This window comes from Vombatus ursinus, unplaced genomic scaffold (genome assembly GCF_900497805.2).
Source record: "Vombatus ursinus unplaced genomic scaffold, bare-nosed wombat genome assembly UNPS02014942.1, whole genome shotgun sequence".
NCBI lineage: Eukaryota > Metazoa > Chordata > Mammalia > Diprotodontia > Vombatidae > Vombatus > Vombatus ursinus.
Window position 1 is genome coordinate 5,155,346 of NW_020954720.1, and position 16,468 is coordinate 5,171,813.

Genomic DNA, 16,468 nt, shown 5'->3' on the forward strand with positions numbered 1-16,468 from the left:
TTTATGTAGCCAGCACCCAATAATTTCTGTAGAAAGTTGGGCTGTCTTAGTCACAATATGTGGGACCAAACAGGGCCCACCAACACTATCCAAGAGTTTGAAAGAAAACAGAGTCTGACCTAAAGACAAAGCCCAAGGCCAGAAACTGAGGTTGGAGATAGGTGTCAACAGAAGAAAATAATAAGGACAATTAAGAGATAATATGGATAGAGGAAAACCCAAGAGAAAAACACGAAGAGAGAAACTGCTACAGATGCATATGGAACCTTAGAGAGAAAAAATAGCCTGGCTATAAGGACTACAAGAGTACCTGGAAGAAATGAAGCAGAGACACAAAATTAATTTTAAATAATATATAGGAAAAAAAGAATCCAAGGAGTTTTTTTTTTTTTTGGTCTGATAATAGTTGTGGCCATTTATAAAGCACTTCTTATAAATATTTCCTTGTTTATTCCTCTAAAAACTCTATAAAGTAGACAATACATCTACTACTACTACCCCCATTTTATTTTTTTATTTTATTTCATTCTTTTTAATTCAACAAGAATTTATTTTCTGTCCTTCTCCCCTCCTGGCATTAGAAAAGAAAAACAAATCCTTGTAATAAATACACATAGTCAAACAAAACAAATTCCTACATTGTCCATGTCCAGAAATGCATTTCAGTATGCATCTTGAGTCTATCACCTCTCTATCTGGAGGTAGGTATCATGCTTTATGATAGGATCTCTGCAATCATGGTAGGTCATTGCATTGGTCAGGCTTAAGTCTTTCAAGGTTGTTATTTCTTTACAATGTTGTTCTTCTTCTGGTTCTGATCACTTCAAATTATATCAGTTTATATATGTCTTCCTAGGCTTCTCTAAAACCATCTTTTTCTTCATTTTTTTATGGCACAGTTGTATTCTCTTAGTCATATACCATAATTTCTTCAACCACTCTAATTCATGGGCATTCCCTTAGTTTTCAGTGCTCTACCACTACCAAAATAACTATATAAATATTTTTATATATGTGTGTCCTTATACTTTTTCTTCACTCTCCTTAGCATATAGGCATTGTAAGTAGTATCACTAGGTCAAAGGATAGATTGCAGTTTAGTGACTAAAAGGTATTGCTAATCCAATTCAGAGCTCCATATTATATAATCTGTCTTCCCACAGCCCCTTCTTTTTTTAAGCATCTTTGCCAATTTGATGGGTGTGAAATGGAACTTAAGACTTTAATTTGTATTTGTCTATTAATTAGTGATTTGGAGCATTTTTTCAAATGACTGTTGATAGCTTGGATGTTCTCTTTTGAAACTACTTGTTCATATCATTTGACCATGGCTGTTATTCCTTGAAATATGAATCAATTCCTATATATCTTGGAAATGAGACCTTTGTTATAGAAACTTCCTGCAAAGGTATTTTTTTCTGTGATCCCTTTTCTTTCTAATTTTAGTTGCATTGATTTTGTTTGAGCAAAAAAAACTTTTTAATTATGTGTAATCAAAATTGTTCATTTTATTTTCTATGTTATATCTCTTTTACTTCATCAAGAACTTTTCCCCCTCCATAGATCCAAAAGGAAATTTCTTCCTTGTTATCTAATCTTTTTGTGATATGACCTTTTATATTTGTCATTTATCCATTTGGAGATTATTATGACATACATTATAAGGTGCTGGTCTCAACCTAATGTTTGCCAGATTGCTTTCTAAGTTTCCCAATAGTATTAGTTGAATCAAATGAGACTATACCCCAGTAACTGGGGTGCTTAGATTTATCAAATGCTAGGCTTCTAAGTTTATTTGCATCTGTATGTTGTGTATCCAGTCTGTTCTACTAACCAATCTCTCTCTCTCTCTTTCTCTTTCTCTCTCAACAAGTAATTAATTGATGATTACTGGCTTATCTAGTTTCAGATTTGGTATTGCCTTCCTACTTTTCTTTTATTATTTCTCTTGTTTCATTTCTTTCCAGATTTCTAGTTGATCTTGTGTCTAGACTTTTATTTTTTTTTGAGCATTTGCTTGTAAATGTCTTAGCATTTTTCCTTTTTTCTGGGTCTGTATCTTAGGAATCTTTGTCTCTATAATATCTTTATCATCAGAATATCCAAGCTTATTTCCTGAATTAGGACTTTGTATTAGGGCCAGGCTTTTCTCACTTCTAGAAGGAATGCTAAGGCCATATACATCCCTGGGTCTCTATTATCTGGGACTCTGCTCTTGTGTTCTCTGAGTATTGAGTGCTATGTTCTTCAAAGATTTCAGGGGCAGCTTAAGCCAGGTAGCTACAGACTTTCAACAATCCCAAATAATATGATTGGAATATGTACTGATACTGCTCACTTATTCTGAGCTTAGATCTGGATAATACAGCTATATAACCTGACCCTTGATTGATATTCCAGGAAACAGTTGCTGGCCCAAACCCCTGTCAGATGGCTGGCAGGCCATTATAGCTTCAAAGCAACAAAGCTATATAGGCTTCCTACTGGTCCACAGTCCCTGCCTTTGTCATACCTTGTGGACAGAATTCATGATCCAGCCTTGGAGTTAGAGAAACTGCCTGCATGTACCCCATATCTGTTACCAGTCAGCAGGCTGAATCTAAAGCATTACAGAGCTGTAGACACAACCCTGTCCCTGTAGACCTATTCTAAAGACGGGTCTACAGATTGAATTATCTGGGCTGAATTCATAATCTTGGGCTGGAAAAATGATATACTCTAGTATTTAGTCGGATTTCTTGGTCACTGTTTATTCTGATGCCTTTTCTTGATGTTTCTTGGAAAAGAACTCAGCTATACTTCTTTCTCCTACCCTACCATGTTTTCTAATCCCACAGAGTATAGTAGGTTGTAAATCTTATCCAGTAATAAGATTCCATGGAAATTAAAATGGACCAAACAGAAAGTAATGATTCCATGAAATAGGAAATACATATAATATGATAGAAAAGTATAATATCATAACTTTATATAATGCTTTAAGGTGTGCAAAGTGCTATATATATATATATATATATATGTCATCTCATTTGATCCTCAAAACAGCTCTGTGAAGTAGGTGCTTTATTATCCCCATTTTACACTTAGGAAACTAATTCTGAAAGAAGTTAGGTGTTTTGCCCAGGATCAGATAGCTAGTAAGTGTCATAGGTGAGATTTGAACTCAAGTGTTCCTGACTCCCAAATTCAGCATTCTTACAAGTTGTACCATCTAACTTCAATGTGTATGGGGTCTGTGGGGAGGAACAGAAAAAATATATGAAAATATAAGATATCAGAAACAATTGACCTGGAAAACAGGTCAAGGAGATATCATATAAGAATCATTGAATTATCTGAAAATCATAGTGAAAAAAAAATCCTGGATACCATATTTCAAGGAATCATAAATGAAAATTTCAGAAATCTACTAAAATCCCAGGGAAAAGTGAACATAGAATGAATTCTTCTGTCAGCTGCTGAAAGAAACCCTAAATGGAAACTCCCTGGAACAACAGAGTTCCAGATCGAAGAAAAAAATTCCATAGGCAACCAAACAGAAAGATTTCAATTCCGAAGATCTATAAGCCTTGGTAACTGGACCAATAAAAAGGAGAGAAAATCCTGGATTATAGTATTTCAAAAGGCAGAGATAAAGGCTTATAACTAGACATAACTTATCCAGCAAAAGCTTTGATAAAAAATGATGCATTTATAAGCATTCCCAATGAAAAGACAAGAGCTGAATAGAAACTTTGAAATAAAAATGCAGAAGTGAATATAAATAGAAAAATAAATGCATTTGATTAAATAGGAGGTACTATATGATGATGGTTTATTTACATTCTAATACAGGAAGGAGAAATAAGTATACTTTCAGAACCCTCATGTCTTCAAGGATCATAGAAGGAATTATATAAGAAAAACTTAGGGCCTGAGGATAGTTTTACTCCATTTTTATGGTCTTAACAGAAAACAGCAATAAATGAGGAAAGGAAATATACTGGGGAGGAAAGAAGAAAGGAGTTAGAACTTACTACATAAGAGCTGCGTGCAGTGAAGAGTATACAAGCATACAGGGAAGAGTGGGGAAATCATTTCCCCATGAAGTTCACTGTAACCTGAACTAGACAAAAAAAAAATTGAAAACACACACACACAGAGTTTGGTATAGAAATGCACTTCACTCAATAGGAAAATCCATAAAGACAATGTGAGAAGAGAGGGGATATTAAGAAGGAGGGCTGGGTTTCAAAGGGAGCAGTTACAGTGATAGATAGATAGATAGATAGATAGATAGATAGATAGATAGATAGATAGATAGATAGATAGATAGATGGATGGATGGGTGAATAAATAAACAAACTTTGGTTATATAAGGTAGAACATGATGGATCAGTTAAAAGGAAAGGAAAAAAATGAGTAAAAACCTGTGGTCTGGGATGGGACAAGAAGAAAAGGAGAGGTATAGTGAAACAAATAGATAGCTTCAATTATTTATCACTGGTGTTGAGTATACTCTTCTCTCATCACCAGCTCCTTTGTAAAGAGTGGAGGGAGAAGAATTAAATATTTCACTTTTAGATTTAGACAAATCTAACAAAAATATAAACATGAAAATGGCAGTAATTTTAAAAAGGGAACAGAAAAGAATTTACATATTTCTTACCTTTGCATAACATCTTTACTAAAATCAACCTTGTATTGAGGCATAAAAGGGGTCACAAGCAAATGCAGAAAAGCAGAAATATTAAACATATCTATCAAGAAAATCACAAGAGTTAACTATAATATTAATCAAAACAATGACTATAACAAAGTTGCAGGAGTCTATCCCGAAGATAGACTGCAAAAACCAGCAGAATGCAATAGAAAAAGAAGGTATATTTAAAATAACTGTAGAATTATAAAATATTTGGGAATCTGTCTGTTATGACATACAGCAACTACCTGAATACGACTACAGAACACTCCATATAGAGAAATATAAACCTAAGAAATTGAAAAAGATATACATTGCTCATGGATAGTCCATACTAATATAATGACCATACTACCAAATTAATTTATTTATTCAAACACATACTATTTAAACTACTAAAGAATTACTTTGGAGAGCCAGAAAAATAATAACAGAATTCATCTGGAGGAACAAAATATCAAGAATCTCAAAGGAAATAATTTTCAAAAGAGAAAGGAAGAGAGGCTAGTAATACCGTATCTCATACTAAGAACCAAAAATCATCAAAATCATAAGGTACAGAGTACCTATAATCATTGTTGAGGTGCACAACATATAGAAGCAAATGAACATTATAATGTAGTTTGAGTTTTGTTTTTTTCATTTTGTTTTTTGGTTTTTTTTTGCTATTGTTGTTCATTTTGTTTTATTTTTTTATAAACCCAAAGACCTCAGCTACTGTAATTAAGTCTCACTATTTGGGGAAAAAAAAAACAACTTTTGGAAAAACTGAAAATCAAGTTTAGACCAACACCTCACATCATATATCCCAATGAGTGTCAAATGGATATAGGGATTAAATTTAAAATAAACTAATTAGAGAAGCAAGGAAGGAAATCTCTTTCCCATTTAATAGAGAAAGCGCTCTAGACCAAATTTGGCATAAAGAAAATCACAGAGGACAACATGAACAGTTTTGATTACATAAAATTAAATTTTTTTGCTGTACAAATAAGACCACTGCAATTAAGTTTAGAAAGGAAATAATTGAGGGGGGAAAAAACTTGGCAGAGTTTTTCTGATAAAGGTCTTATATCCAAAATATATAAGGACCTGATTTAATTTTATGAAAATCAGAGCCATCCATTCCTCATCATATAAATATTTGGTCAAAGGATATGAATAGGCAATTTTCAAAGAAATAAATCCAATACATCAATGACTTTATGAAAAAATACTTCAAAACAATAATCATTAGAGAAATGCAAATTAAAACAATACTAAGGTTCCACATCACGTCTCTCAGATTGGCAAACGTGACAAAAATGGTAAATGACAATTAATAAGAGGGTCCATGGGAAAATAGGTACACTAATGAAATAATTTGGAACTATGTCCCTAAAGTCACAAACTATATATGCCTTTTGACCCAATAATACAATTACTAAGCTCCAAAAAGATCAAAGAAAGAAGAAAATGAATTAATATATGATTAGCATTCATCAACTGCTTCCTTTGTTTCAGGCACTGAGCTAAGCACTAGGGTTATAAATACAAATAAGTGAAGACAGAGGTTACTTCTTTGGAGGGAAGACTACGTATAAAAAGGAGCTATATAGGAAGGGAATTGGGGGGAGCATGTGAAGTGATGTGTTTCCTGGCAAGCTAAGGCAAAAACTCATTTTTCAGTGGACTTAGAGCAAAGTCGGGTAATTCCAGTGGAAGGAGACTTAAGAATATGTCCACAGTTGAGGTAGCATCACATGGAAATAATCAAGAAGGACTTGTATGTACACAAATGTTTATAGCATCTTTTTGTCATAGTAAAGAAATGGAAACTGAGTATCCATTAATTGGGGAGTGCAAATAAATTATGTCATATTAATAGAATAGAATATCATTTTACCATAAAAATTGAGAAAAGGAATAGTTGCAGAGAAACCTGAGAAAATGTATATGAGTTTATTCATAGATCCAGGCAAAAAATTATACAATAACAACTAAATTATAAAGGAAAAGAACTTCAAAAGACTTAAAAATCCTGATCAGTTTACCGACCAATCACAGTTCCAGAGGACTGATGACAAATCTGGACAAGAAGGGTGATGGATTCAAGGCACAAAATGAAACATAAGTTTTTGGGCTTAGCAAATGTCAGAATTCTTTTTGAATAATTATATCTTTCACAGGTTTTATTTTTAAATTGGATATGGGGGTGGTAATAAGAAGAGGAATAGCAGTAGGGTCTCAAAGAGAGAGAAGGAGAGGGAGGTAGGGAGAAGAGAAGAGGAGAAGAAAGATCAATAAGGCATTTTTTCCTAAGATGACATAGATTTAATTATAAATTGCATTTTGATAGGATTAGACATCTTTACAAAAACATTAATTTTATCATGTCTGGAATACTGTTAACATAAAACTGAAGATAATTTTAAAGCTAACAAATTAAAGGATCAATATGAACAGGTTTAAAAGAACTAACACTCATGACATGAGGAAATACTCAACTTATAAACAAAATAGCGCTAAACATAGGCTTCAAACCATCCAAAATGATATAACTAATAATCAAAGCTCTTGGTAGTTGCAAGTCACTAATTTGTGGAAAACTAAAATGCTACTTTCTAAAGAAGAAACCCTAAGACAACTTACTAAAAAATTGTAAATCCACAAGACTTTTCATTAATGAATATCATTGCTGGCAGTTATAAAAGAAAAATTTCAGTAAAATGAAGTAACATTATTTATAAGCTCAATTTGGGTCATTTGAGCCTTTAGATGTGTTTCATGTACTTGGCAAGTAACATTATACTGTTTTTAGATATGAACTGCCAATGGCCATTATTTGTGGAAAAGAGTGAACTGTCACTTACCATAAGCAAAATGCTCACTTTATAATGATGTATGAAAATAGTAACAAACTCTGAATTTGAAGTTAGTTATAGGAATTAATCATGAGAATGCAAAAAGTCTCCATTGAAGTATTCCACTGTTCAGATATGAGTAAACACGTTAAAAGTTTCATTACTATAAGAATCTCTTCTTTTGTACAAACTTTGTACAATGGAAGAATTTTTATTTACTATACAAAATAAAACTTTAAGAAACACTGCATCTTTAAGCATAAATAAAGTATATATGATTTCTGGAAGTTCGGTGTACATAAATATATTTCTTTGCAAAATGAAATTTTCTCTGTTTCTCCACAAACCATTAGTCATTTGTTTTCCTTCCAGGAGTCATATATCACTGAGTATTCCCTCTGACCCCTTGAGGAATAGAATCATTTCATTCCTTATGGCAATAGCCAATTTGCTGGTCTACCCCCCCATTCAACAAATGCACAGAAGAAAACAAAAAGTAGTCCAGAAAAACATACAGACTAGCAGGACAGCTTTGAAAATTAAATGTTGAATTGATCACATACATAAAAGAAAAAGCAAGTTCCATATAGAGAAAGATTCTTGGTCACATGCACAATCCTCTTTTTCTGTTCTACATTTAGGAAATTGCTCATTTTATTTCACATTTAAGTTCAGGGGGAAAAAAACAACAGATTTTAAAGACATTATCATGTTCAACTCCTACATTTTATAGATCTCTCACAATTAGATAACACTGGAAATATACAGAACACTTTCCTCAAAACAACTTTGTGGGATATTATCTGTATCATAAAGATTGGAAAACTGAAGTTCAGAGAAATTGGTGACTTTCTCAAGGTCTAAGGATCTCAACCATGTAAATGACCATGGTAGGCCTCAAACTCAGGTCTTCAGATTCCAAATCCAGTGCTCTTTCCACCATAACACATCCTTTTGTTCATATGATACTCAATGTTTTTCCTTAGTATTTATTATAAATTACTTGCCTTTATTTGATTTTGGCTTTATATATCACATTAAATGATCAATTAATTTTTCTAAGTATGTGGGAATCTCAGTATTTGACCACACTCATGGTTCAAGTAGTAGAACCATGTTATAGGTGAAATAATAACTGATAGTTCTTGTGACTGATTTCTCTTGGAAGGGGTCTAAGATGCGTTAGTTGTATTATAGGTCCTGTTATTGCAAGATTGCTATATACTTTGTTACTTCATATATGATTGCAGAATAGCCATTTCACATTTTTATTTATGAGATTAATTATACTTTATTGCGGTAGGTGGAAGTGAAGGCTGTTCCTGTTTCTCAGAAAAAAACATCTTTGCAACAAGAACAAGTGAAGAAGCTTCAAAGGATTCCAGGCAGTCCTTCCGCACCAGCTACTTCCATGAGCCCTGATATGACTTTTGGGGGACTTGCATCACCAAAACTTGATGCTTCGTATGAACCAATGATTGTAAAGGAAGCTCGTTATATTGCCATTACTATGATGAAGGTAATTGATTTTAATTTGACAAACTCCCACCCCCTTTTTCTCGTCTCATTTCTATGATGTTGAATCCATGGCTACCTAAGAACAGTCTTCCTTCCCTAACCCCCAATACTACTTTGTCATACACAACCACTTTAACCCTACCCTCCTCTTCTACCCTATCTGCCAGGGATCTCTGAAATTAACAAGTTTCCATTCATTTTAGAACTCTTTCCTTCATGTTCCTTCCACGTTTTGCCTCTTGCTATACCTGTATCTCCTTGAATGACAAAATCCTTGTCCATCCTTTCTAGCACCTTCTGTCATTAGTCTCAGAGGGAGAATTGGAACACTCCTTGCTCTCCATTGCCACTTCTAGACCCTTCCTATACCATTATCACTCTGATAACTTCTTTGAGGTTCAGCCTATCCAAATTCATCAGCTATTCCAAATGCTAGTGACTAGTTTATCAAACTCCAGAATATTTTCCCTCCTTTCTCGATGAGTTCATTGCTTGATTTGTACTCTCCCTCTCCACTTTGCCTCCTGCCCTCAAAGGAGATGTCAATGTACGTAATACTATTTCTTCAAATACCCTTACCTTCAAGTTCCTCAATCCACTGAGCTCGCATGACCTTCTCCTCCACTCCATCTCAACTGCATAGAGGTATGGTTACATCCTAGATTTTACCATCACTCACAAGTGTTCCACTTCCGTGATCAAGAAATCTGAAACTCCTTCATCCAATCACAGTCCCCTGTTACGCCATCTTTCCCTATCCCTTACTTCTTCTAAACCTATTTTTCACCCTCACTGTGATTTACAAGACCAAAGTCCTAGATTATGCCAAGCATTTGCCTCCTATCACTTCATGCTACTGAGCAGAGCTGGAGAGGTCATCTCTGTTGACTAGATCTGCTACAAATTTAAATTATTTAATCTCAACTGGGCCCTTGCTATAGCAATGCAATCGTTTTACTCCTCCCTAATTGGTTCTGTATTCTACTCTCCCCAAAGACTCTTCCAAACCTTTTCTTCTCAGCACCTCCCATGATACTTTTCCCCTCAGTGCCTCCCATGAAACCCTTTCTGCTGAAGACCAAGCAACATTGCTATTTGCCAGGAGTTTCTTTTTTTTCCCTATCCTCATTTCACAACCTATGACATCATTCCCCACTGTTTCCTAATTTACTCCAGTCTGATAAAGAGGTGGACCTTCTTGCCAAGTCTAATCTCTCTGTCTTACATTGTTATCTACCTCACAGGGTTGTCGTGAGGATAAGTTAATATAACACAGTGCCTAACACATAGTAAGTTCTTATTAAATATTTCCTCACACCCTTTTCTCTTCAATCCCTTATCCTTTTGCATTTTCCCCGACAGATTATCTCCATTATCATTCCTCTTCTCTCTTGTCTTCTATTTCTGCCTGTCTAGTTCTGCCACTGCTGCCTTCAAACTTAACCTGTCTCCCCATCTGAGCATGTCATTCCACTATTCATTAAACTGTAGTGGCTTCCTTTTTACTCTAGAATAGAATAAAAACTCCTCTGTAACTCGTCACAAACTAGCCCTACCTTTCCAGTCTTATTACACATTTTTCTCCTCACAATCAGCCATCCTGGCCCTATTGCTGTTCCTCACACACAAAGCCCATCCTCCATCTCCATGAAATGTACCATCTCCTCAGCTCTATCTCTTGGAATCACTGGTTTCCTTCAAAACCCAACTCGTGTACTACTTTCTATATGAAGCCTTTCACCCTTTCCCCTGCCCTTGGCTAGTGCCTTACCTCCCAAAACTACTTAGTAACATTTTGTATATAGTCTGTAAATACTTAAGAGATTTATATATATATATGTGCAATGGTCTTCCCTGTTAAAAGGAAAGCTCCTTTTAGGTAGGGATTCATTTTTGCCTTTTTATTCACAGAACTTCACACATAGTTAGCACTTAAAAAATTCTTGGCAATTGTCTGATATAATTTTAATCTTCTACAAGATTATATGTCCTCTACAGAGGTCCTATTCTATTTCATATCATGGTGGGGAGATGATCCTAGGTTTTTAAATACTGTGCCTTGAGTGTACAAATTCTGACAGCCCCTATACAGCTGGAAATGCCTCATATATGGACAGATTGTCATCTGAAGCCCAGCCTAGTCAAATTCGGAGAGATTCAACATTACTAGAAAGTTAGAATCCAGCTAATGAATTTTTTGACTATAGTAGCTCATGATAACTGCCTTTTAGGGAATGGAAATATTGTCTGTGTTACAGATATTTGGATGTATTTAAACAAAATACTAAAATAACAAGGAAGGAAAAAAAAGATTATACTACTGTTATTAGGAGTACAGGATGAAGACAAAGTATTTTTTTTATGATGGTAGTGTCACATTTGTATAGATTTTCAGAAAAAAAAATTTTAAGGAATATACAGTTCTCATTGGTTATTTGTGACATTTGCCCAGTGACTTAGCCCCAAGTTTTCAAGTTCTTTTGTTTGTTCCATATGAAGTGGGACTATGAAGTAATTTGACAGGTTTGCTTGTTTGTTTTATTAAACAAAAGTATCAGAACCTTTTGTTTGTTACAAATTAACATGGCTGAAAAAATTCATCATCCTCATAACCTGTTCACCCAGAAGTCTGTAGCTATTTCTTATTCCAATGATGTTTCCATCACTCATAGTATTTTTGGAATTTGGAGTTATCCCAGAACCTGTGACATTGTTTTGAAAATCTTCATTGTGTGATTTGATTTTTATCCTAAATAAAGATCATTCAGGCAAGTCTGATGAATCAAGTGAGTGTTCAAGCTGTTACTTGAGTGACTTATAAGAGAATTGACTGTTAGATAATTAGAACTTCAGACAAAAAGAAAAGAAATATTTCATGACAGAAGAGGTAGGAGAATGTTTCCCATGGGAATTGTACTGGTCCTTGAAAGATGATAATTATTAAGGGAAATTTGTAATGATTTTAAAAGGGTTTTTTTTTTATGTTTTTATAGGTTTATGAAAACTATTCTTTTGAAGAGTTGCGTTTTGCTTCACCAACACCTAAAAGGTAAGGCTAGCATGATCAAAAATATTTTCCCAACTTCACCAATTAGTTTAATTTCTGTTAACAAATTCCTTTTTGAAAATACAAATATAAGACACTGTGCTGGATGCTCTGGAGGATAAAGGAAAGAGATATAAGAATCCCAGCCTCTAGGAGCTTACAGTTGAACCTATATGGCATCAACTATGTTAAAAGTGAAGATAGCTAATTTTAAGGCATAGGAAGAAAGGGAGGAGAGCCACGAGTGAGTGCTAAAGTGGTGTTTGAGACAATCAAAATGCAATATTTAGGTGCATTTTGCTCCTGGAGAAGTGACCTAGTAAGAAAAAGAGAATAGTAACATATCCTAGATAAAATTGATACTTAATATTATCATTACATTACCATAGTTAATTGATAACCAAGGAAAGAGATAGATGATGTGGGGTTTGAATTGTCCTAAGGGATAGTCCAATTGTCATTCCCAGTGGACGGTTATGACATAAAGATGGAAGAAGCAACTTTTTTAGTCCCTAATCTAGACTTAAAGGACAGCAGTTAGGTTAGGGGAATATTGTCTATAAGTGTAGAAGCAATCAGATTCAGGATATGCATTTGTGAAACTTCCATAATAAAGCCAAAACCCTCCTGTGTAGTAAGATACCTTCCTATGTGCATATCGTTCCACCTATAGACATTATGTCTCATCAAAAAATAATAATAATCATAACAAAGTTCTGCTTTGATCATGTGAAAAACATGAAAAACTTTATATCTGCATTTTGTTTTCAATGACCGTAAATGTATTCTAAGTTGTCTAAATTTGTTCCCTTCCTGTTGCAGATATGTGTTTTAGTGACTTTAAGTTGAATTCAGCAAGTATTTATTAAGCATATACTATGAACAAACACTGTGCTAGGCTCTGCAGATATAAAGATAAAAAGGCAACTCTTCTTAAGCAACTTGGTTTCTACTAGGGATAAAACATGTTCAAATTAAGTAAGTACAAAAATATTTGAGGGTAGCTAGGTGATGCAGTGAATAGAGCTCCAGCCTTGGAGTCAGGAGGACCTAAGTTCAAATCTGGCCTCAGACACTGACACTTACTAGCTCTGTGACCCAGAGCAAGTCACTTGACCCCAACTGCCTCATCAAAAAAGCAAAAAAAAAAAAAGAGAGAGAGAGAGAGAGAGAAAGAGAGAGTATTTGAGCACGAGAGAAGGCGTTAAGGATGAAATGCAAAAGATCATGAAGGGCATTGCATAAGAAGTATGGTACCTGATCTTAGTCTTAAAAGAAAGTAGAGATTCTAAGAGGTCAAGATGAGGAAGGAGTGCATTCCAGGTTTTGGTTACAACATATGAATGAGAAAGATAATGCTGATTTTGGAAAAAAGGTAGTTAAGTATGGCTGGAACGTATGGGAAGGGGCATATTATGAAATATCTCTGGTAAGGTAAATTTGAGCCATAATATGGAGGCTGTTAAATGCCTTGTGGAAGAAGTTTGTGTTTAATTCTAGAGTTAATAGAGATCTGCTCAAGATTTCTGAGCACAGCTGTGTCATGGGCAGTTAAACATGCTCTAGAAAGATTATTTTGGTATTCATGTAGAAGGTATATTAGAGAGGAGAGAGACTGAAGCAGGAAAACCAATTTAGAGTCTACTTTAATATTCTAGGTGAAAGATAATGAGAATCTGTGGGAAATTTTGTGTGTTGACAGAAGGGTATGGATGTATAATCAATGAGATTTGGCAACTGATTGAATACTAGCAGTGATAAAAGAGAAAAACTAAGGATGACTGGTGTGAACCTGAATGATCAGAACAATGATCATCTTCAACAGAAATAGAGAAGTTTAGAAGAGAAGTAGGCTTAGAGAGAAACAGATGAAGTTCCATTTTGATCATGTTGAGTTTAAAATGCTGAGAGAGGTTATAGAGAGAAAAGAGATGAAGACTCATGATAGAACTTTGAGGTATGACTATGGTCAAGGAGCAGATTACAGATGATGATCCAGTAAAGAAGACTTAGTATCAGACAGGTAGGAAAAGAAAACTAGAAGAGAGCAGTATCAGAGAAGGTGAGGGGAAAACAAAGGAGAAATACATAGGTGGTAAGGATGATCGTCTCTATCAAAACCAGCAGAGAGGTCAAGACGATTAGGGATGTGAAAAGACCAGAAGATTTAGCTATTAAGAGATCATTAGTAACCTTGAAGAGAATAGAATCATTGACTGGTGGATTTGAGATTCACAATACAGTGGTTTGAAAAGTGATTGGAAATTGAGGAGGTGTATTATAGTGGTTCAAAAAGTTTTTTTAATATCTTAAAATCCTCCCAAATCATAATGGATTGAAGGACTAATTTTTAAATACACAAAAGGTAAATAGGATATTACAACTTCAGGTGGTTACATAACTAGTAGTATGAGATAGGGACAATCTACCATTTGTGGCTAATGTACCCAATATGCAGTTAAATTGTAAGAAGTGAGAAGAGATTATTTTAGTTGATGTTAAGAAGATGAATTGGAAATAAAGGCAGCACTGGAAGCAGGAAGACTAAATTGAAGGCTAGCTGAATTTATAAACATGAGCCAAAAGGGGCATTCTAAATATTTGCCAAACTATATATGTGATATATTAACTGTTAATTAGTAAGATATTAATTAAGTTAGATATTACATTGTTTCTTTTGTTTCTTTTCAGACCAAGTGAAAATATGTTGATCAGAGTCAACAATGATGGCACTTACTGTGCAAACTGGACTCCAGGGGCCATTGGACTCTATACTATCCATGTTACTATTGACAGTATTGAAATAGGTATTTGCCCCCCCCTTCTTTTTTCTAAGTGGGGAGACTATTTTGAGTGTGTCATGTAACTTCAAGTCAGGGTAAGGGTATATAATGATTTTATACATATACAGATTTTGAAAAGATATTGCTTTAGGCATTATGCTGTATATTTAGTGCATAAGCACAAATAGCCAGTAGTGGAATGAAGAAAACTCTGAATAGTTCGTTTTTTCAAAGTAAATTTACTTTAAATATTTTTATTCACTTCATTAAATATTTACCAATTACATTTTTCAAAAATTTTAACATTCTTTTTTTTTAAGATTTTGAGTTCCAAATTCTCTCCCTCCCCACAGCCCCTCCCCCACCACCTGAGAAGGAAAGCTATATGATACCAATTATACATGTGAAGTTCTTGCAAAACATATTTCCATATTAGCCTTGTAGAAAAAGAAACACACACACACACAAAACATGATAAAGTGAAAAAGGTATGCTTCAGTCTACACTCAGTGTTCATCACTTCTTTCTCTGGAGATGGATAGCATTTTTTATCATGAGTCCTTTTGGAATTGTCTTGGATCATTGTCTTGATCCGAATAGCTAAGTTTTTCACAATTGATCATCTTTAAATATTGCTGTTACTGTGTACAACGTTTTCTTAGTTCAGCTCACTTCACTTTGTATGAATTCATAGAAGTCTTCCTAGGTTTTTCTGAAATCATTCTGTTCATCATTTTTTATAGCACAATAGTATTCTGTCACAATCATATACCACAACTTGTTCAGTTGATGAGTATCCTTTCAATTTCTGATTCTTTGCCACCAGAAAAATATCTTTTATAAATATTTTTTCATATAAATAGGTCCTTTTTGCTTTCTCTTGGTCTCCTTGCAGTATAGACCTAATATTATATTGCTGGGTCAAAGAGTATGGACGTTTTATAGCTCTTTGGGTGTATTCTGAATTGTTCTCAGAATAATTGAATCAAGTTCACAACTTTACCAGCAATGTATTAGTGTCTCAATTTCTCCACATCTCCTCTAGCATTTGTTATTTACTTTATCATGTTAGCCAATCTGATAGCTAGGAGATAGTACCTCAGAGTTGTTTTAATTTGAATTTCTCTAATGAGTAGTGATTTGGAGTGTTTTTTACATGACAATTGATAGCTTTGATTTCTTCTCTTGAAAGCTGCCTATTTATATCCTTTGACTATTTATCAATTAGGGAATGTCTGTCAATGTGAATTTAAAAGGCAATTTGATGTACCATATAGAGAACTAATTACAGCTTATAGTAATATCAAATCCATCTAAAATAACTTTAAAATGATTGGGAGTCACCAATTCCATTCTTTGGTGTGAGACAGAAGGCCACCAGATCTTTCTGTGCATGCTACTCCCTCTTCAGATCCTCCAAAACTTACCATTTTCCTGCCTCTGTGCTTTGCTGTCTCTTGACCCTATGACTGTCTAACCTGTCATCTGCCTTGCAGCTCAACTTTCTTTTACGTGTTGACTCCCCCAGTTATGATGTGAGCTCCTTGAGTTCAAAAGTTGTCTTGATTTTTCTATTTGTGTCCCCAGTGCTTATCAC

The 16,468-nt window shown here is 34.4% G+C and overlaps 1 protein-coding gene across 2 annotated transcripts in view; it reads left to right on the top strand.

Moving 5' to 3' along the window:
* Positions 1–16,468, top strand: part of MYCBP2 (MYC binding protein 2, E3 ubiquitin protein ligase) — a 269,948-nt gene that overhangs the window by 153,885 nt on the left and 99,595 nt on the right. For both annotated transcript variants that reach the window (XM_027844542.1, XM_027844541.1), the window contains 3 exons: positions 8,828–9,043; positions 12,036–12,091; positions 14,780–14,895. In XM_027844542.1, the coding sequence (XP_027700343.1) occupies positions 8,828–9,043; positions 12,036–12,091; positions 14,780–14,895 (388 nt within the window). The remainder of the gene's footprint in view (positions 1–8,827; positions 9,044–12,035; positions 12,092–14,779; positions 14,896–16,468) is intronic.